This window comes from Plectrocnemia conspersa, unplaced genomic scaffold, assembly GCF_051122295.1.
Source record: "Plectrocnemia conspersa isolate PC_06_02 unplaced genomic scaffold, ASM5112229v1 ptg000002l, whole genome shotgun sequence".
NCBI lineage: Eukaryota > Metazoa > Arthropoda > Insecta > Trichoptera > Polycentropodidae > Plectrocnemia > Plectrocnemia conspersa.
In genome coordinates this window covers 7,728,961-7,753,896 of record NW_028277166.1, presented here as the reverse complement: position 1 = coordinate 7,753,896, position 24,936 = coordinate 7,728,961, and the positions used below count along the sequence as shown (strand labels likewise).

Sequence of the window (24,936 nt, the reverse complement as noted above, 5' to 3'; positions counted from 1 at the left end):
ACACTATCTTGGCGATCAATTGACCATCAAAATGTGAAACAATGCGACCTGGGAACTTTTCACACAAAGTCCGGTGCATGTTCGAAGATACTGCGCGCCAATTGATTATACAAACTACACAGTGACATCAAGCTTCTGATGAGAGTTTTCAATTTTATTTAAGTATTATCATTACCTAACTTGCTCAGCTGTGAAAACTCATGGTGGCAGTGTATATATTAATTAAAGTGAATGCGTATTACCAGTGAAGTTATATTTTCACATCAATCATATCCGATACATTTTATTATTTCTATTAGCGAAAATTTAATTAAACTGATACGATTATTAAAATTATACACTGTTCTAAAAGTCTATGAAACTCAGTTACAAAATACTTATTTAGGCCCTCCGCACACGGACTGTTTAGCAACTGTTTTGCAACTCGAGTTGCAAATACATTGCAAACTAGTCACACACACAACCAGTTTACAATCAAATTAAAACCTCACACCGCACACGAGTGCAACTGATTCTGGATCATTCGGAGCAAAGTTCTCTTCAAGTTTGTAGTCATAAAGCTGTTTTTCGCAAAATGTCAAGTAGTTCAGATGAAGAAGACATAATGGGATATTATCAGTACCGCAGAGTATGAAGAGCATTAAGAAGGGAATATTGGTGTCATCCCTATACAGAGAAATATCAAGTCAAATCTGTTTGTAGCGACAGAACAACTGAATCAAACAGACCAACAGCTTATATTAAGAAGTAATACAAAAATCAACACATTCTTAAAAACAGTTCTTTCTTACTTGTTTCTTCTGAGTCGAATATCGAATCTTCATAATGCATATCTATATTTATTGGTAGTTTCTATCTTTTATATTTAATCTATATTTTTAGACTTCATATCTTACTTACCTATTTAAGGTTGCATCTTATATGAAGGTACATACAATTATCTTGATTTTATTTTGTTATTAAATTATATTATACATAAAATGAGCAGTTAACTCGAAAGATAAAATAAATTAAAACTCTCATTAGTATCTGTCATATTTCACATTTTATTGCTTCGTATTAACAACACAAAAAATATTTAAAATAAAAAAGGCATTTAAAAACATCACTTTTATTTATCAGAAAATGTTATGGTAGATACATATTTACATAATCCTTGACCCATTTTACCAAAAAATAATAAGATAAAGTAAAATGGATAATAGCCCTTATATTAAATTTCTAGAAATAATTCCATTTACAGAAAGAAAAGGTTAATATTTTGAAAGACACTGATCGATGAAAAAACAAGTAATTGGAAAATTGTGTTTTATATAAACTACAGTGCCGTTTAACTAGCACCAATATTTTTTTCGTATATGACTTCAAACAACAATAATCACAGATCTATTTTCTTATTAAACCGTTCCTTTTTTGAGTTTAAAAGCAACCGTAACACTCCATTGTTTACATTATTTGTTCATAAATTATCCAGAAATATAGGGATGCCTGATAGCCATAGTCGTCGTTACGCTTTACATTTGCATGCAAATGTTACCTCAACAATAAAATTAGGTCTAAGACCGTTTTACGATTTAATAACCAATTCTGTACCCAATCTTTGGCCGTTACTTAAAACGAAAATGTCCAACAACCGAATTTGAAACGTTTGCTTTTAGGGCACATCTGCTCCGATTCGATATATAATGAGGATTATGTCCTCCAGTGTTTCATAACATCAACGGAACGTTCTACTTTACGAAACAAAAAGAAAATTAAACTTGAATATATTATATAATAATAATCACAAATTAATACATAAAATAAAAACGCAACAATACGATATATAGGATAGTCGATTTTTATAAGCTGCAAATTCATTCGAAAGATTTTGTGAAAAAGAAAGACGACAATGTTAATTGACTATGAGAGGAAAATAATAATTGAGTTTTATTTGTTATTTCGATATGAAAGTATCAAAAATATTTTGTCTAGTACGCACAAGTATCGACAAAAATCTTGTGTGACACTCATTCCAAACGTTCAAATGACTTTCCATTTGCCGTACAATGTATTACAAATACGCTCAAAAGCGCACCTGCATTATGACTAATAAATTTAAAACAATAAGCTTTTGTGGGTATCAAAATTTCTTGCAAAAACCTTACATTCTAAACGTAAAACGTTGGTTAACAATTGTCTAAAGAGTTACATTACATTATTATTTCATTTTTTTTCTTGCTCTTCTTCATCATAAAATATATGAGATGCATGTTATTTGTTGTCAATGGTAAAAACTATTTCATTTATATACATATTTCACCGATACTTAGGTAACAGTCTTTTTTCTGAATATTAATCTTTTTTTCTTCTCTTCTTCATTGTTAAATAGAAATTTTACAATATTAAAATCAGACGTTGGCACATTCAAAATAAGTGAAAGCACGACACTTTTAAACTATACAAAAGTATGCGAATACGCAGCTCTATTATCGACGACGCACTTCGCACATCTCCGGAGATCACCGACGAGTATTCAGACTGGCGGAATCACTCATTCTGAAGGAACCAACGTTGGTGTCGCATATCAACAAATAAAATCACATTCCACTTCGGCTAGGTCGGCGCGTGGCCCACTCTTTGCGTCATATCACTTTTTCATAATAATATACAATTATTTTGAGTCATTATACAATGATTACTAAGCACAGCTGGAAGAATCCACTAATCACCAGGATGTTCGGGACACGACCGATTTACTTCGAACCACTGATCTATGCACCTGAAAAACAAACAAAGATAACATATTAAAATCTTTCAAATGCTTTTAAATAAATTACTGATAATATAAAAATATACCTAATATTATAAAATTTATATATTTATATTATCATGATTAATCCTGGGACCTAGTTTGAACGAATAATGCCTCCCATCCTTTCGAGAGTGGGTATATAAGAGCGGAAGAAAATCTGGAGTTTTAAAGGGGCATGGGAAAACCGTCAACCTTGGATGGTGGTAGTCTGAATCTCGAAGGAGGAACAGGGACACCCTCTCTTTGGTTCTGAAAGACTTGTTTACACGACTTGGACTTTGAACAATGATTTTTTTTTTCAAAATAATACATATTATACATTATTGACAATTATTTTAACATGTTTAATACACATTATTTTGATTTTGGTTAGTTTACAGGAATCTTTTAATGATTTTCTAATATCAGTTCGAATTTTCCTAAGAGCTATTATATCGTTATATTCAAATTCCTATTGATCAATGTACTCCAATAAAATGTCAACATAAGTCAGTGCCTCCGACCCGGCCTTCAAAGAGCACTGCCTCTCCCTGATATCGACGCTCACAGTTTGGCATCGGCTTGCGAGATCTTGTCGACCTACCTCTACGACTTCTCAGATTAGGCTGCAACCTTTACGTCCACCTGAACAAAGCCCTCGCAAAAAGAAACAACTAGCTTCAACTTACTCTGCGATTGGCCATTTACGTATGTCGGTTCATTGTATTTCTTTGGCGGTAAATAAATTTGATTTACGCATCTTTTTCACTGATCATCTAAAGTACTTGTTTGTCTCTTCAATATGGTTACATATACATTTACATTTTCATATTTCTATTAGCAAAAATATAATTTAACTGATACACTAGTGAAATTATATGCTGCATTAAAATGTCTATGAAACTTAATTTAGCAGTTGCGAAACGTACATTTTCTGTTCAAACCCAAACCTAACCTACACGAATTAATCAAATCCAATTTAATAAAAGTTCTAAAATTAGTTACAAATTTAGAACTTTAATTAGGTCGATACAAACTAAGCCAACTCAACTTCCAGGGGAAAATAAGCGAAAGAAGAAGTACAGACAGACGTCGCATCTCGCATATTGATTCATAGTTTGTCTGCACTTTGAAATTAGTGTTTTAAAAATATGACAGTTTTCCTTACTGATATTACTATGGACTTATAATATGAAAATATTGGCCCAAGCACATCTAAACCGAATTTTGCCCAATAGCAGATCGCAAAAAACAAGTATCCCTTCTCAGAAGGCAAAAATTCACGTCAAAAGCAATAAAATCGGTACCGTCGTAATGGAAACGCTCCCACTGCGACGGCACGATTTTATTGCTTTTGACGTGGATTTTTGACTTCTGAGAAGTGATAATTGTTTTTTGCCCTCTCATATTGGTCAAAATTCGGTTTAGATGTGCCTCATTCGATTCTAACTTATTGTAAGTCGTAATATTGTTACAAAAAGTCTTAAGCGTTTCCACTATGACAGCAGAGGCACAATTTTATTGCTTTTGACATGGATTCTAAACTGGAATGCTAAATTTTTTTATTGCTTTTTACTTGGATTTTAAAACAGGAAATATTAAAAAACGACCACAAGCTGGCTAACTTTTTCTGGAAAAACTCAAATAACGTTCCTGTTGCAGTCTACTATAACTGCGAGGATATCGCCTCACTTATTGGACTATTGCTGATGTGAGCCTAGTGTTACCGCGCTTCAAATGGTTTCATTAAGAAGTTGGTAAAATACTGTACAAGTGAACTTCTGTTCGGTAAACTTAAACTGATGGATGAAAGTGTGTAATATTATGCAGAAAGGTGTTATGTAATTTATTATTCACATAAGATTTAAATTATTTAGCAATGACTTACGATACTTAACATCAAATTAAATAACGATTTTATTTCCAAATAAATAATACCAGAAATCTAAGCTTACATAAGGAAATTGTGTGGAACAAACCGAGACGAAACAAGCTTCACTCTGTCGTAAAATTAATACATACATTTATAAAATTAGCATTAACTGTAATATTAAATAGTAAAACAAGATGTACTAACCCTTTGTGATAAATACACAGGCATGGTAAGCGAGCGATTATATCTCCAGCGCTCAACTCTTCTAAGCAAATTACGCATTCGCCTTTTGAATCACTAAGTATGTCCTCTGAAAAACGCAAATACAAACATTAATCAAACAAATTGAGCAAAATATCAATCAAGATAGAAAAAAAATAAATACATACCATTATAAGAAAGTCTAGGTTTAGTTAGGCATATCATCAGATGGCATTCTATATCGTCCGGCAGGACAAATTTATTGCAGACAGGGCATTTGATTCCTGAAAAAAGGAAAAGACATAAAATTAGTATACGTATAATATGCATATTGAGGGAGTGAAAAAATCGGCCAAGACCGAAACATTCATCAACGTTGGCTGGGTTTACAGCATCATTAATCTCTCTCTTTCTCATACTCTTTCCAGGGAGTCGACTTTGCTACGGCTCTGGAGTTTTAAGGGTCGATAAAACGCCCAAGTCTCGCGTAATGCGACTTTAATTGTCGAGAAATCGCGGGTCAATTCGGACCTTACGTGAATTCGCGAAATATCCAAATCTGGCCTTCTCTAGGACCTTGAAAGCGGCGATTCTGATAAAGCACTTTCCTTGACAATTACGAAAAACAGACCCCCTTGTTGCTACTTGTGCCAACAAAGGCGGCAGAAAAAAACAAGGCCGTTGTTAATAAAGTTCAAAATAAAACCAAATTATACACAGCTACAAAAAATAATTACGCGGTTAATTTCGGATCATGCAAAGTTACAATTTTCGTGATCCATTACTGTGATTACGTGTTTCACAAACTATTAAAAAAATAATGCCTTATAATTATATTATAGACGAACTATAATAATACAACATTTCAATCAATAAGTTATCCATTACAATTATTGTGTCAAGACAATTAGTAATTGCTATTGTATGATTATCTTTCCCCAACGAGAGATGTCATGTATAATCATTTACATCGTTTTTAGCTGTATTTATAATATACATACACAGCATAATATATTATATAATAGAAACTAAGGAACGCGTTGATTGATGTAAACATTACAAAAGTACTTAACTCTTCCACAGATTCTTGAATCGAGAAATGAAACGAGACGTGACAAGAATAACATATAAACTGCGTCTTTTGCTCTAACAGAAAATAGCAGTTGACATGGTTTTAAGATTTTACACGCCTTAAATAACGTAATTTGTATAAGTTACGTTTAAAGCTGATGACGCAAATATGCGTTATTAAAGATATCGTTTAAAATTATTGATTTGTAAATGCGTCATTCGTTATTAATAAATATGATAATGACCATTAACGTTAGTGCGTCAGTGGTCTGTAATATGACTTATTTTTATTTTATTTCTTGACAGGTTTCCCCAATGCGTCATATTTTTTTTTGTTGAATTCATATAATATATTTTCTATGAGCTGAAGTAGCGAAATGTACCACCTAGCTCGATTTTAAATTAATCATCGCAATATTCATCTGCGGGATTAGAAAAAAATGAATAAACCTAATCAGTGATGATTGACCGGAATTATAATTATATAATAATCAGACACGATAAAAATTGTAAAACACTAAGGTCCATATGCGATTCAAAACCAGGTCTTTCAAGTTAATAGTCAGCGACTTATACCACTTGTCTATGGTGCTAGTTATTTGAGGAGTATCTACTTCTGCATGATAAAGCGTCTTATTTTTATTTTCATAAATTTATAATTTACCTTAATATTTAACAGACCGATGACTTGAATATGCGCATTTTTTAAAAAGCTATCATTAAGAGCCGATGACGCAAATGTACGTCATAATATCAATAATTATGCTATGGAGTATTTAACCCATATGATGTCATCAACAACAATTACTTGTTAGTAAAATTGTATGAGACTAGGTGAACGCACTCACCGTAGAAACTATAAAAAGTTGTATCAATTGTATATTTGATATCAATAAAAAGATGACGAGGATCCTTAAATTTTATTTAAAAAAACGTTTAAAACATCTACATAATATTTGAATTCGTATTTATTGACATATTTTGCGTCCATCGCTTCTGAAATGAAAACTTTTTATTCTGAAATGCTGGTTCTACATTTTCTAATACTTAAACGGATATAATATTTTAATGCACAGATTTTTAATTTTTCTTTACTTATTATAATTACGTTTGTTCGTTTTTTTAATGCACCGACAACATCCCTGCGACGGCTTCTTCACCACTGTTCGGATAAAAAATCTCGCCATTCATCGTATGTCGTAATATTTAATATAATCTAATAAAATTATCACTAGTTTCTACCTGTGTCTTACTGGCTGCGAAGTCACACCCCTTAGGGTTACAAAACCTAAAATTTAATAATTGATTTTCGACTGAAATGTTTTGAAGAAAAACATATACATACTCTTGCCTTATAAGATTAAATAGTCCGTAAAAATATCTTTACTCAATTAGCAACTAACAAAAACAACATGTAGTGAATTAAAAGGGGGAAAAAATACGTTCATGATAAAGGCCATCCGTTATCAGTGATGAACTTATTAAAAATAATAATAATAAAATCGTTTTGTTAGATGTTGAATAAAGTTTTAACAACTACTGTTGTTGTATGAAACCATCATCATTGGGTGTCAAAAAGTCGAGTAGATGCTAAACTTATGCTATGTTTAAATCAAGAAACGAGTTCACAGGTTAAAAAAAATATATTATAAGGCAATACCAAAATAAATGCATTGGAAATAGCTTTTGAACTCAAAATCAAGATATGCCTTGTGCGAATTTGCACGAATTAGGCGCAACAAAAGCCAATAGATGTAAAAATATACTCTCTACTCTTTCACGTTTAAATATTGATTTTTCCTACGTGAAAAATCAATATTTCAGTAATAATAACACTCGATGTTGACACAAGAGCGGGTCGACACGCGTACCTACCCGCCAGTTCCACGGCGTCGTTTGAAAGGTCAAAAAGCTCGCTGCAAGTGGAAAAGCCTGAAAATTGTTCGGCGTGTCGCGTCGAGGTCAAGGGCTACGGAGCAGCGGTTCGAACCCTTTTCGGTCATTATGACCCGGTCACGAAACGATTGATTGACGAGTTATCGCCGGTCGGATCTGGGCATTTGTGTATGTACTCCTCAACTTGTGAAATATCAAGGTCTGCACAACTTCACCTTGATTTTCCAGAAGCTCAAAAGCTTCATTTGGACGCACGCGAAAACTCGCGATTTCGATTGATTTTAAAATTTACCTATTCGATGTAATTCGATTTTAACAATTGTTGCGCACGCGACTTGTTAATAAATTACTATTTAAAATCGTTATAACTAATTAGGAAGGAAACATTATAACCTTTTAAAAGTATTCTTTAACATGAGGTACACGATAGTTTCAATCACTTAGTGCCTGATTTAGTCGAGGAGAATCTGTCATAGAACTCGCACATTTGCGTACTTCCTACTCCTGATTTTTTTTATTATTACTATGAAATCACACAGACCTTACAATATACTTAACAATAACACTAACATTAGACTAACTTAAAATATTAAGTTAGTTAGTTTTTAATTGTGAATCCACAATATAGTACGAGTACATACTCAAACTTATCTCCGATACAAAAATGTTTCCAGATAGCCCAGAAGAAAATCACTTTTATATCACAATCGACAAGTTCAAATATTTTATGTGCCATATAAATTTCAAACATTGACAAGTAAATTGAACATAAATGGCATGAATCATATACTAGTATTTCTGAAACGACGAATCACAATCACAAACCTTGAATAAAATGTAATTGAATAACATTTCAGTGTCAGGCTATTTCTTAATGGTGAAATAAAACAATAAAATATCAAACATTTCATGTAATTACGACTGTTGACTTTTTTCTGGACATAACGAAGGCTATTGTGGTGGTCCGTTCAGTTACAGTATTTTGTCACGTTCATCCTTACATACACTTGTGCCTATCTCTGGTTATAATGCATAAGCCATGAATCATGTTATTTATTTATTTTAAAAACACACACGGATAACTACCGTATAGGATATACTTTAATGTACTTGGAAACATTTAAAAATGTAACATATATACATATGTATGTGCGAAACAAGTTTCAAAAAGGGTGTGCGCTAACGGTCAATTCAGAGATATTTCTATAAAAAAAAATACTCAAACAATGCTTAATCAATGGTTATATTTTTACCATACACCAGACGCCTCTGACCCCTCTGCAGAAAGTGGTGCTGCAGAGACCTCTCGTTGTAGATCGACGGTTCCGGCTCGCTCTCTGGCACGCATGTGCCAATTATGATACCCATCCCAAAAGCTCTCTACGTTAGCTTTCCATCAGCTGAGCTTGATGCGACGGCCACCAGAGTACGATACCGTCCTGGCGGTCCTCTGCATGGCGACTGTCGCCAGTTTGCACGACACAGTACCGATGCACAAAAACACTGATTCAATGTCGCTAAACACACACTATACTTATTTATTTATATTATACCATAATTATGATTGGCGTGCGCGCGAGTGGTTCGTTCGCCGCGAAAGCCTCCACGGTAATGACCGACCATCACAGTTTTGAATAAAATATGACCTTGTCGCGAAAAGTTTCAAGGCCGGCGGCAAAGCACGGAGAAAAGTCTAGAGAATGAAGATTATATAAATAATTTTAAATCGAATTGGATTAAGCTGTGGTTAAATAACGTAGCACATAGATAACGCAACTCTATATATAATACTACTAAAATCAAAATAGCAACAACGTTGTATTGTTAATTTAATTTCGATAATCAGAATATCGGGACCACCCGTGATTGTTGCAAAACTTTATTTGTGACTTTCTAAGAGCGAAATTTTTTCTCGTCAGCGGATGTCCATTAAACGGTTTAAATTCACTTAAACAAAACCAAATGATCGGTGCCAAATACAAAGAAATATCGATTTCGCCGTTACTAAATCGTATTGGCCATACGATCAAGAACTAGAAGAGCATTCGACTTATTGTAATTCTCAAGAGTTTTAAGTTCGAACATGACCGTACTGAATTCACTTTAATCAGGAATATGCTACTTCAATCAGAGCTTGACACTTCGCTTGTGACATTCCTTAAAACAGTGATCTATAAAATCAGGTACGCTAAGTATTAATTACAAGATCTAAACATTAAATAAACGAGAAATTAACAGCTGAGATACATTTGGATACACAAGAGTTGACCGAATTTTTTTATCAATGTATGTACATATATTAATTATTCAGGTGCGGCTTTTTCAAATTTAGATAGTTCAGAATCGGATACTGAAATAATTAATGAAGATAATACTAATGATAATTTCATTAATATAAAGAATTAAGAATTGACGAATAGAAATTTAATTAAATATTTCACATGCATTTTTACTCACAATTAAATCAACATCAATGGAAACCGAGCAAGTATTCTCAATGTTCCAATCTTCTTGACTATTTGGAGACTAAAGGAGGCTGCACTACGGCAGTAACAAATAAAAATAAACGCGTACATCGCTAGGCAATGCTGCTGCGAGGATAAGTACCACACTGCTCTCAATCTCTTGCTCATGCTATCGCACGGGATAAAAGCGAAACGGTTTTCTGCGCCTATTAACCGGTAACTAGTATTGATTGTAAACATGATAATTACATATTAATGGAAATAAATAGCGTAAATTTCTCTATATTAGCAATTAAGTGTATTGGATTATTTATATGGCAATTTAAGAAATAAAAAACTAGTTTTTCGGTCATGACATGAAATTGAACCCTTTCAAATTTAAATGTAAGGCCATGGGATTAATTATATAACATACACAAAATAAATCAATGAAACATTTGTGATTAATATCTGTGTAATCGCGGTCAAACATAAACGAAGCAACAGTTTATTTTAGCCCGTGCCGTAACACAAAGGGTTCAACTCTTTATTCCAGACACGCCCGGAACCCAACCTACGTTTCACATAAACGACAATTACACAATTGATTAAATAATAACGTCCATATAAATATACGTATGATACGCTCACACATAAAGGCCCGATCGATACCAAATATATTAAACTTTCATTACAATACAATAAATACAGTGCAGAAGCGAGCGACTCGACTTTATGGCCGCGATATTCGATACAATGGAATAAAATAGGGGGGAAATGGAGCCAGTCGGCATGATAAAGCACATTTGCGAATATGCTGAATAGGCATAGGAAAAATGTTCGCGTTGGACGCGAGTTTCTTTCCTGTCCCTTTTTTGTTCTTGTTTCGAATTTGATTTGGTCGAGATGAAAAGCGGAGATTAGGAGAGGAGGGAAAATTACGTCGAAAGGAGCTATTCGCCTAGGGCCAGATAATGCTGGCGATAAAAGCTAGCATTGTTTACAGGCCGACAATGATAAATTTCCTAAAAATCACGGAGAGGCAGCGGGGAAGCAGAAACTAATGATGCGAGTGCGATAGCTTTGCTCTAAAAGCTTTCGCTAAATTAACACTTGTTTCGCTTTATTTACGACGTAAAAGCTAAGCAGAACAACTTAAACTGCACTATTTTTAAATCTGATCAGTTCGTGGTCTACAACCATATTCCACAGTTTAATTTTCATTGGATCGATACATTACAAGGCGACTAAAAATGGTCATCCTTTTATATCTTTTTCACATGTAAATATAAAAATAATAAACTTGCATGGTTAAGTAATAAAAAGCAACAGAAAATGACTACATTCTAGATATTTCTGAGCTAACTGGTTATTAAGTGCCTCAAGCCAGATAATTTTGCTTTACCATTTTGGCTTTCGGGAAGATATTGATAAAGCATTTGATAATGTGTTTCACTAATGTCTCGAATTCAAAATAAATAAACTTCTACCTAAACCAAATATTTCATTGTTAGTCTTATATAACGGTTCATATACTTCATCAGTAAAAAATACACATACATATCCATAACAAATATATCATCTGTAGTACTACATCAAGGTAATGTATTGGGATCGATACTGTTGCACTTCGATGGCTAGATTGCGAATGACACGATTAATACATATCAGCATAATTTTTTTTACAAATAGAACATTGTATGACATTGGACGCGAAATTGCGATGGAGCGAACACGTTAAAGCTAAATTTATGCTTTAGAAAATTGTACTGTATCGTGAGATATATATATAGAATAAACTTATGTTACACTAATAAATTTTAAAGTCTATATGTCAGTGGTTCGATTTGTATATATGTAAAACCTAGTAAGTAAGTATTAGTGATACATACATAAAACTCGATCATCATAGTTGGGTTTTCTTAGATTATCCTAATCTTACGGACGAATATCGTGATGTTGTTTATATATTAATTATAAGCTAATTAATAATTCATAACTATTAAAATAGATTTATGATTTTGGTCAAGAGTCTCACTGCTTATTTGTATGTGCTGATTTTTTGTATTCAGCTGCAACGTATTGGGCTAATGTCTGTCATGTTGCAACAATTTTAAAAAAATGGCATCCGTATTTTTTATTACAAATTAATTAAAATAAAAATAATAATGTTGATTTGTTTGAATAATGAAATTGATACATTTTAGTTTTAGACGAGATTTTATTTTGGCGTCCGGTGATAAAATTACTTTTTGAAACACGAAATCCATTCATTTGCACACAGCATCGTAGACGAATGAATGAATGCCAAAAATGAATGACAAAAAAAACATAGAAATTAAAGATTTGTATTTGAGACCTCAAGTCATCGTACAATCGAAGGCAAAGAACATGGGATACCACGTTCAAAAATGCTACAAATACATTCTATTGTTCATTTACGAATCGTGCGGCTGACTGGTCGGTCGGCAAGTGATTAATTTCTTGCCGGCCAACCTAGAAGGATCGGGATACGACCTTACTGATGTCTTCGGCAATTAAAAAATATACGTAATTATGTTAAACTTTAAACAAATTTCTGAAAGCAACAAATAGCTCTACCAAAAAATTGTATTTCATGTAATTGTACTGAAATAATATATAACGACTTCTTTACAACCACAAGTTTATTAAGTACGTTAACCGTCATCATCATTACTATATGGATTACTCGGCGCCAGTCATAAAAGCTCAAAAAAAGCTGAGTGCAAGGAGTGTCGTACGACGATAGGGGTTGAGTGGCAAGGAAACGCCTGCTCAAAAAACGTTTGGCAAATTTCTCTGCTCTATACTAATTTACATATATTTTATGAATTTCTTCTCGGTCGTCTGCTCAGACAAAATTGCTTATTCATGAACAGCGGTGTGCAACGTCGAAAGCGTTTTAAGCAGATTGACAGCTACGGCTATGGATAACGGTCTTGGGGGTACAATCTGGAGAGGCGCTATCGTGTCACGTCATTAATATTCAATTGCAGTGTATCGCACGGCGACAGGTAAAATCGATATACTTAATGAAATTTCACCAAACAAATGTATACTACATATTCAAGACACAATACAGATAATACGAAATTGGCTTGCACAAAGCGCGAGACTTTTCCTTTTAATTTATGGTTATTGTCATTGCTCTTAAGCTCTCGATAAAAATAGTAAGTGAAGATTTATTTCTTGCGAATGATCCGAGGTTACAATCTAAAGCACTGATACGATTGATATTCAGAAAGTAAAGATACTCATCGACCACACAGACTGTATTAGAAATACACCACCCCTCCCTCTTTAACGATTCCGATCCGTTCTACAAAATTAAGTCCGAATTTCGTTTAACGAATCCCAGTACGGTGGTCCCGTCGTTTGCATAATTGATCATTCGTCGCCGTGAGTCGTAACGATTGCGTAATTAGACCTTTAGAAGCAATCGCTTTTTACGGTGTCGATGCTCGAACAAATATAAACGCCTCCACCCATTATTTTCCGATCGTTGTCGTACGCGCTACGTCACGTGAATAACGGGCGTCGCGTGGTAGACAATCGGGTTTATGGGTCCATTCTGGACGTTTACGTGAAACGACCGCAAAATCGAAAGCTCAGCTATTTCGCGCTCGAAGCGGAACGTTTGGCTCTTTGGAGGGTTCTTTGGCGGATGAAAAAAACAAACGTTATCGTTTCGGAGCGAACGAAAACCGTGGAGCAATCGAGTCGAAGAAATCGCGCGAGATACGTTATCTTTATAAGGTTTTACAAACAAGATTTCTTTTAATTTTGTTAGGCAGTAGAGCCCAGAAAAGAAAATTAGCCGACGCTATATATAGTATAAGGCGTAATCTGCTAAGCAGAATTACTTTGAAGCGGTACAATGCGAATAGTCAATAGGATTACCTGTCTTAATATGAAAGACGTAGTACATAAAAACATGATCAATGCAAATTAATTAAAATAAGCTAAGGGTAAAAATATTTATAATGTAATAATACAAAAGTTATTAATAACACCATACCTAACATTAAATTTGCATAATAATATTAAAATTTGTTTGAAAGAAAAATATTTCGGTTGAATAAAAAAATGAGGTATAATATTGGGAGCCTGAATTTTACACAACACATCGATGGCCGTAAGTGTAAATTGGCTACATCAACTTTTGATTGAAAATCTAAATAGCTCGTAGACGGCACGATTTTATTGCTTTTGATGTGAATTTTTGACTACTGAGAAGTGATAATATTGGTCAAAATTCGGTTCAGATGTGCCTCATTTGATTCTCACTTATTGTAAGTAGTAATATTGTTACAAAAAGCGTTCCCACTACGACGGCGACGGCACGATTTTATTGCATTTGACGTGAATTTTTGACTTCTGAGAAGTGATAATTGTTTTTTGCGCTCTCCTATTAATCAAAATTTGGTTTAGATGTGCTTTATTCAATTCTCACTCGTAATAATGTTATAAAGCGTCTTAATTTGATAATCGAGCGTTTTCACCGCGATGGCATGATTTTATTGCTTTTGACCTGGACTGGAAATTCACTATATTGCAACACTGAGCAGCAAGAAAACACGACTAATTATCAAGTAAATATTATGAATAAATATTTTTAATGCATAATTAAAATATTTAACATAAAATATGATTTCAGAAATGTTGCAAAAGGGGTTAATTTTAATATTTATTTATAGCCTAACTCATACCTATTATTATTTATTCTAGAAATTATATTACGATTTTAATAAATATATAAAATGCCATTTTTGTCATGAGGCCCGGAATCATTGTTTTTCTCAGGGCCCGGGTTCGCTCTCAGCGGCCCTGTATAATCTCAATAAATCAATAAATAAAAAAATCAATACATCCCGAAGCGTCTTACTCTGCAAGGTAAACCTCAATTATAATCTAATTTACCAACAATTTTCCTAATCATGGTATTGACCTTCGTCGATACCATTAATACAACATACATTTACACGCACGATACAACGACCTGCAACGATTTTTTTCACATAAACTAAAATTCTCAGTACCGATTAACAAGTCAAGAACAGCAAAAAATAAATTATTTGTAGTACATATTATATATTACCTCTACCTCAAGTAAATTGCAAATAAGCTCAAGTCGCGACAAATTAACCGTGTAAAAATTACCGGTTAGGAAGCATTGCGGGTGTCGAACAGTTAGAGATATGAACTTATAACTATATTCAGCGGCTGTGGTGGAAGAACCGAGGTGAACTACAATTGTTCGACTGCATAAATTAGAGACTTTAATCTCGACACGCGAAGTCGAGCAGAAGAGAACTACTGTAACTTCGCCACCGTCAATGTTAAAATTTAATACATAACTAAAAAATAGCTTATGTTATATTTATAGCAATCAGTTCAAAATTGTAACACACGAAAGGACTCGCATTCCTCTTCGATGCATTCAAACAATGTCGGAATTACTGCGATAATATTTTCATTACAATATAACTCAAAAAATATACTATTGTTATAGTTAAAAATCTTGATATATAATATGTTCGTTCACTAACTATTCTCAGCTAAAAACGCGAAGTTTTGTATACGTATTTTTATAAATGAGTACGGGCATTTTTAACGGCGAAATGGTAAAAGTTGTCATCTAGTAATAATATTTTAAAATGTACGAAACGCGATGCCTGTTATATATTATTATTATAATATATGTTTCATACCTAATCAAGATTTTTAAGACGCCTCAAGTCTACTAATAATAATACGGTTAAATAATGAGTTGTGAGTGACACTAACAAAAAATCAAGGTTTCAAGCGAAATGCGCGAAATCACACGGGCGTAGCGCGAAACAATCATGGTTAACATTTAGTTTTTGATATTGCACATTGTTAGGGTAACCGAACAAAAATAAAAAATAGTATCATTTATTGAAATTCTCACAATGGTGACTCCCGACGTGATCTGAACACGGTTATCATGGAGTTAAATAAACGAATAAAGAAACAATTATGCAACGCATAAGGCAAATATAGACTAAAGAACCGCCTACGTGTGTTTCGTGATTGAAAATCACTTGCGAGTGATTTTCACGTATAAAATTTTCATTTTCAATTTAATGTGATACTTATTAAAATTTGACATAGAGCGCATTTGGAAAATTTGGACTCCGTGAGGCCATCCAGAATCGAAACAGTTATATTTTATTAAAAAATCAGAAATACCACTTCGCTTTCGATCAGACCAAGTTTAGCTAAGTCACCCAAATTCTGATCTTCGATACGAATTAAATATTGTAACAAAATACATAGTCGTGATTTTTACATAGCCATTGTTATCTGAACCAACTTTGTCATGAAAAAAAAATTGTTTTTACATAAGAATGTATTCATAAATATTGACTTTTTCTACTGAAAAATATAAACATGAGATAATACTCTCATTCGCATTGCTCTTCAACACCTCAAACATAAATTAATTGTACCATATAAATCTAAAGCCAACTGTAATTATATCTAAGCATCTCTTAACGCCACGAGCGTGTTTTAGCGATGAAGCCGCAATTTTCATTTCGACAGAAGCCGGATAAATCCGCATTTGGGAAACACCGTTCTAAACAAACATCCCGCGGTTACCCAATCAAGTTTAAGGAGCGCATCGCGGTCGTAATAATCTCAGTTTTATTACAAAACAACCCATTCTTAAATCAACAATAACCAATTCAAGTAAATTAATCATAAGCAAACACTACAATACAATTAAACGATTTCCCCGCGACTAATAGTTCTGCTTTTCCAACAGTATTTTTGACGGAAAATTACGAAATGGAAAACTAAGCATGACGTCAGAGTATGATCGATCGATCAAGCTAATCGACACCGATTTTACAACGCTAGCTAACTTACCTTGCGCTTAAGTAAAATACTATTTTCAAGGTTCTGCGATAGGTAATCAATGTCAATAAAATAAACACTCGCACAATGTGATATAATAGAGACTGACGCAGTTTTGTTGTAGTGCGGCGGAAAAAACCCGATCGAGGTGAGGTTGGATTAAATATAATATAATAAACTAATTAGAGAATTTATCGAGTAAAACAATGCGAATGATTTAATCGAAAATAATCAAAACTTCTTAATAAATATATCTAGTTGCTATGAGAATCTGATTTAATCCTTATACAAAAATGTTTATTACACAAGAAAACGTTTTAATATAAACATGTTTACGTGCTACACAACTATCCATTATATATTATCCAAAAGCACACAAATGTACGTGACACAACAAAATTGAATAAATAAAAATATATGCATATAAAAAAAACACAATACAGATAAAAATATGAAAAATATTATTGTGGAAACAGTCCAGATAAGAATGATTTATTTATAGGAGAAGTGTTGAGAAATTTAACCTGATGATAATAATATGTTTGAAAGATATCGATATCATTGTTCACTGGACATGGAGTTAATTAGTTGATTAAGAGTAATTATATTTTACTTCAGCTTTTATGTGTGAGAATTACGATAAAGGATAAACATACAAGTAATAAAAAAATAAAAAAAGTTATTATACATACTAAGACAAATAATATTAATAGCACAGAAATAATAAAAATCGATAGCCATATCTACACATTCACTTAGAAAGAGGTTATCTCTTAAAAGCAGAAAATATACACCAAAGCGATAACCGCCGTTTGCCAACCGTCAAAACATTTATACAGCTACCAGAGGTGGAAATTATCCGTCTGGTGGAAAATGGCGGGTTGCGGAAACTGTCCAAGAGATTCTGAGAACAGAACGGCTACCTTCAGCCATCGATTTAACGAAGAATGACCAACGGATGACGCAGTGAAGCAAAACAAGTCGCAGATATCGATTAATGGCCTGAGTGACCGTCGTCGAGCTCGGACGTTCGTCATATCGATAATTGTCTGGTGATTCGTCCTACGTCACTGTATGACAAAATTTATACTTAAAACGCATATCGATCCTTCATACAGATTGTATACAAAGATAATATCGAAATCGATACAGATCTACTCTCGTGCATAGACAGCTCGACTGTTTATCTAACTAAAAGCACGCGAATCAAACACTCGAGCGCTATGATTTTTTACATAAAATTCTGCTACTAATATCTAAGTTAAAATAACTTCTAAAAACAGGATATGTAAATTAGATGTTACTTATTTGTTTTTAATCTTCAGTTGTAACATGTCAGGCGTAAGCCCAATGCGTTCCAATGGGGTAAATATGTACATCAGACATAATGAATACCTACAGCAAGTCTAGGAACCTGTGACATCTATATTATTAATTATATTGTAAATTATTATGTGTAATATAATATACAATATAATCAATACAATTTAAATAATAGCGTATTTAAAAAAAAAATAAAAATTCGATTTCCGCTGCCGGGGCTCGAACCCGCAACCTCGGAGTTACTAGTCTGAGATGTTACGGACTACGCTCTTCCGTTCTTATTAAATTAATATTAATAAATTAATTACCACAGAAAAAAACTAACCCTCAAAATTAGTAGCCCTATTATGCTGTTAAGGAAATTTACAGAATTAAGCAATGGAACGCGGTTGAAATGCAGAATCCCATTTATTTTATCATATGTGACATATATTAACTCGAGAGTTGAATGCTTCTTTTGTGAAAATTTTAAGGCACGGGTAGAATATAATGACACAACAAAACATGGCCAAGTAATAGGAAAAATATGCGGGTGAAGTAATTATATTACATATATGCTGTAAAGGTTTCAAACATGTGCTCAATCAATTTAGAGGGCAAAAACCAATTCACTCGAAAGTAAGGCTCAACAGTGGAAGAAATATTTCGGGATTAAACAATTGCGTTAATATTTGTAAATATTACAAAGACCATATATTTGCAGATCTGTACCGAGACATCTATAAGTACTGGAAAAAATACTCGGTTTTACTTTTATGGCGTAAACACATTTTGTGGGTGTGTCTAGGAAGCGATGCAATTCGTCAGAGCTGTCTCGAACCAGCAGTAAAAATATGTGCCACTAGACAGACAGAGGAAGACGCTCGGAGTTACAGTACGAGACACATCAGCGAATCGCCCAGCAAGAACACATCACGACAGATCACAGCCGACAATAATTCAACTTTACACTCCAGCGAAGACTCTCCGACTTTCAAGACCTGCCATTTCATATATATGGTAATTTATATATGCATATAAAATAGGTTTTCCGACCTTAAAATCAAAAAATTAGTTTATACAGAAGTCACACGTTCGTTGAGCAATGTTGATGAACAGATATTTTTAGCCAGTAAGATGAGAAATAACGTCTTAATATTTTTGATTCAATTTATCAAAAATATTAAGACGTTATTTCTTATCTTACTGGCTAAAATAAAACGCGTAACTTCTGTACAAACTCATTCAATTTTGGGTTTCAAGGCCATAATATTATATTGTTATACAAATAAGATACTCCTGTGTTTTGGGGGCATTATCTTATAACAATCCGTATCATACTGTCCGTTTGGACACTGATAATATCGTTCTTTAACTAGCTTGTAGCTATAACAATTATTCTGTCAAGTCAAAAATTTTTAGAAGACCTTCTTGAAACCTTTCATGGTAAATTTTGAACCTGGAAGTTGAGAAGAGTCACTGAGTATCAATGAAAACTTCATAACCACAAAATTCATCAATGACATTCATATAGACCTGCCAATTTATAGCCATCTAACATAACCAGCGTGAGTCTATGTTCTAATATTTATTTTTCAAATCAAATTAAACACAAACGACCCATGATATTTACTGAAATGAATCACAGCGCATTGTTTTTTTATATGTATGCTTCATACAAAAAAATGATTCGTCATCGTAAAGCACCAATAATTGTATATGCATCAAACGCTTGTAACTTTCCAAATAAAAAAATCGATTGCCCAAAACGTAAATACATTTTTATATTATGCACATTGACATTCTACGCCATAGTTCATTAAGAAGCAGACATTGGGCGAATAAAACAGTACCTAAAACGGCTTCTCTACATCAAACGAATCTATTTCATTAAGATGCCCGAAACGATCGATACAGCGCGACCGTAAGGATCACGCAAAGCGTAATTGGCGATAATTTATCTGAGCAATTATGATACGCAAAGCGTTTTAATAATTAATTGATGCTCACGCCAAAAAATATCGTTTTCCGATTCGAATCGCTAACTCTGCTAAAACCTGCGGAGACACGTTCGACCAACATTGGCAAACCCTCACTGAGTAATGACAATAAGCGCGGTTGTTTATTGTCTTGGGTGAGGGGCGGGGGCGTCTAGAATAACCGAGACGAATGTTCCATAAATAACTATTGATTTAACATATCAAAAGGCACGAACTCAAATTAAATAGTGCGATTACTTGAATATATAATGTCTAATTTACATTCGCCATGTCGCTCAATTTGCTTTTCGTAAATCACTCGGCCGAGTATCTGTCAGGCGAGTACTCGGCCGAGTACTAAACAGGTGCAAAATAATATGAATATGCAAAAATGATGCTTTTCATGATTTCTTTCAATAAATTAAAAAGCACAACTATTATCTAGAATATTTATTTATTAATGTATTACAAATCTATTCAATTAACCCAATGCGTCATAAAATTATTTTTATAAACTAATTCAAACATTTTATTTCACATTAATACACTTATAAATGCGCACAAAATGGCCCAAACCTAAACGAGACGTGCACCATCTCATATAAATTGTTCCAGCTCCTCGTAGCTAGCGCTGAAAACATAATTGTGTCTGACAAGCTGCAAAACGAGCTGGAACTGAGATATTTGTTTTATATATTTAATGAAATGAACCGTGTTTATATCTGTCAGTTAATTTACAACTTTTAAACGATGAACCTATTAAAAAAAGTACCTCTCAAAAGATTCGTTTTTTTAATTAAGCGACCTCGAGTTCGGCACGTATTTTAGACCGTTTAATGTCTCACATTACTTTTAACAATTCAAATTACGTTCGAGTGTTTGAGTTTCCTAACGCAAAAAAAAGTGGTTTGCATCGAGGAAAAAAAATGTGAAAAACCGCAGATACTTCGGTAGACTGTTATTCTTTTTTTGTTTAATTGTAGATTACTGTATACATTTTTTACAGTACATAAAGCGAATGACAGGAGCGTGACGTGCCCGGCAGTGATTTGGCATGCAAATTTCGATTAAATATTCGTTACCATACCGAAACGACGGGTCGTGGCACGATGACACGGCAATCGACCTGCGAGACCGTTTTAAATATGGAACGCTTTTGAGGAAACGGAAACTATGTCAAAACAATTTTATAACACAGTCAAAGGAAAATATTTTAAATATATTGCTATAAATTAACATTAAGCTTGAAATCAAAAGTATTCGAATAGATGACCACGTCTTTGAATTTACTGAACATTAGTTGATGGATTGGCCGTAAGAATATAAATAAATTAAGTGCCTATGCAGATGACATAGTGCTTACAAATAGATCTATCGACGCAATAAATGAGTATTATATATAAATATATATAATCAGCGATAGCAACCACCCGGTTCAACAGACCGAACTGCTTATCATCTCGATTATTTATTATATCATATATACAGAAACGTGAGTGAGAAACTAATTAATACAAAAACGATAAAAACCATCCAAATTATTTCAATGTCATTAACTTTGATTAACGACAATTATTTTCATTCTAAAATGAGTATTCGTGTATTCTATATTTTTTTATGTACGATACACAATTTAATCAAAAAAAAAAAATATTCGCAACATCCGCGAACAACGAATATTTTCATTCAATAAAACACGCATAAGCAATGCACATACATAATAAATCAAAGCACATTATAAATAAATTAACCAACAACAAATTCGCATCGAAACACGCGGACTTCATAACAATTACTTTGATTTAAAACACGTCTATAGGAAATTGAATCGAGTCACGATATTTCAAGTTTTTTCTTCTTATCCTCTCCCTTGGGCAACATCGCAGTAGAACACACACAATGGAAAAATTAAGTGAAATTTGACCAAAACCTTGGATCGCGTATAATGTACCTAGTCATAATATCATACTAAAATCCCAAAAAGTCTTTTAAAACTTTTCTCGTTAATTACGAGCATTTATTACCTTTTGACGACGCAAACAATGAATATTTTTGACAAATTGCTCTAAGGAAAAAAATCGTAAATTATGCAAAAAAAAGTATATATAATACAGAACCACGTATATTTTCAATTTCGTAGCAAAAGTCATATAAAAAATAATAATAAAAAACCGTATAATATTATAATGGCAACGAGTTAATGATGCAATTTGGTAGTTTACCAATTTGTCATGATTATTACTACTTAATAGTCACTATACGAAAAAGTGTTTTTTTTTTGTCATAATATCCCAAACACGATAAGTAAGTAATTTTCGTGGTTCGCGTGAGATTTAAAGCCACGACCTTTTAAATTGATAAGCAAAACTTATAATTAAAACGTGCAGAGTATTCACAAGTATTACTCGGCCGAGTAGCACACTTAGTGGCTCGGCCGAGTGAGTGAATCAAATTAAATTTTTCCTTTTTATATGATATAATATATGCAGACACTAGATGAAAAATCATATTGCATAGTAAATATTACTTATTGTAAACTCCTCAATTTGGACAAGACGATTCGGATCGAGCGTGATGAGTGGCTGTGTGTATAGAGAGATACGCGGAACGAATACAAATTAGACCCAAAGAGCAAACAATTTCCGGATGCCATTTTGTTCCTTAAGTCAACATGAGTAAATTTCGACAGTCGAAAACACTACTCCATCGCGATTAGAAAACGTGAAATGCAATAAGTCATTACAATTACCGTAATGGCGATTGTAGGGGTGGCGGTTTGGGCGGAAAGCCGACCGACGCACACACACCATTAGGAAAATTGTGGAAAGCCGACATGTGCGGCGGTCGTAATAAATTTACGGCTCATGTTAATTGTGACGTTCGTCCGCGCTTCTGAAAAAGGATTAATTAAATATGAGATCCTAATCGCAAACGAACTTCAAAAGAATGATACGCGGTATTTAATGAAAATAATGACCAGTGTGTGTTAAAATTGCAAGAAGAAAAATATTAGATTGGTGTTATACTAAAACACTAATAGCATTTTGGTATTCGCTACGGAATGCCTACAAACTTCTTGAAACTTAAGTTAGGAAGTTCTGTATCAAACTTCTTAATATCTCTAGTGTATTATACGTAGCGTAAGTGGAGTTACTTCGACCGAACATTTTATGGACTTACAAACAATAATAACATGTACAAGTGACAGTTAAACTATCATGTTTAGGATGTCGATGTGTATAACAAGAATGAATTCGTTATCTGCTGATCAGTAAAGAAAACATAATTGCATAAAAAAGTGGGTCTATTTAATTTATTTTTAGTTAGGTTACATTACTGTATATTATGGTAAATTAACGGTTAGATTAAGTTCGATTTATGTTAAACCACAACTATAAATTTAATATAACAAAATTACGTGAGCAGAAGCACAAAATAAGTAGATAAATTTACGCTATAAAAAATACCATTACCAAGAATAACGATAGTGAACCAAAAAGCAACCATTTTATATAACTTCCCACAGATATTTATACTTATTTTAATACGATAAATTTATATAATTTTCTCCTAAATATATTTAATATATTAATTGCTGTACTATGTAAACAACAATTTAATATTGAACTTATACATTATTAATAACCTGTTATATGATATTTTTTCCTTAATAAAATAAATACATTTATGAATAATAACACGTTATAAGTAATCAATTTCGTGTTAAAAACATAATATAAAAAAATAAAAGCTTAATATACTAAACTACGCTACTTCTATTTTTACATTCAATCTTCCTGAAGATCGTACGCGCCTGACCCAAAAGCCGCAAGCGGCTCGCGAGCCGCGGTTTTACGATGCTTCATTTTATATCTTTGCATATACAAGAGGTTCATTCAGAAAGTAAAAGGTACGAAGCTAGTATAAATAAAAGTGATTTTCCGCTTGGGTCCAAGTGATTTAATCAAAAATGTCGCAACAACGTCGTGCTCGCACTATGTGCCCTTCGTTTCATGGTGTTGTAAATTTGCAACAAACTTTAAAAAATATATGGTTTCATAAATTCTTTATTTTTATAATGTTGTATATATTTTTTATTTTTTTTTACCTTATTTAAAGTAATATTTAACCTTTAATAAAAATATTTTCGACGGTAAAAAAATTAGGAATTGAAGTGCTAAATTTTTTTATCCTTTCAATTGTGAGGTTTTTTCAGTTTATTAAAATGAATGGCCATCCGTTGTCACGCATTAAAAAAATCGCTTCGATAGTTCTTTTAAAGATCGATGAATTTTATAACAATCAGAGCTCTTTTTATATAACGATTACTTCTACTATAATTGGCTATCGACCCTCTGCTTGCGCTGGGTGTTGAAATAGAGAGTAGGTACTACATGCGCATGACAATGAAATTGAGACACTTGTTCCCAGGGATATCTGAAAAGGGCGGCGGAATCGGAAGTAATTTTAAGGTAAAAGAATCGGAATCGGTAC

At 33.2% G+C, this 24,936-nt stretch overlaps 1 protein-coding gene across 8 annotated transcripts in view; it reads right to left on the bottom strand.

Moving 5' to 3' along the window:
* Positions 1–1,095: 1,095 nt before the first annotated feature.
* Positions 1,096–24,936, bottom strand: part of LOC148237527 (E3 ubiquitin-protein ligase ZNRF2) — a 129,140-nt gene continuing 105,299 nt past the window's right edge. For 5 of the 8 annotated variants that reach the window (XM_088181878.1, XM_088181879.1, XM_088181883.1 and 2 more), the window contains 3 exons: positions 5,036–5,131; positions 4,851–4,956; positions 1,096–2,761 (listed from right to left, as the gene is read on the bottom strand). In XM_088181878.1, the coding sequence (XP_088038004.1) occupies positions 2,704–2,761; positions 4,851–4,956; positions 5,036–5,131 (260 nt within the window). In that variant the 3' untranslated portion in view covers positions 1,096–2,703. Of the gene's footprint in view, positions 2,762–4,850; positions 4,957–5,035; positions 5,132–9,067; positions 9,343–24,936 lie in introns of all 8 variants that reach the window. The other 3 variants (XM_088181886.1, XM_088181885.1, XM_088181884.1) reach the window with 2 other exon arrangements.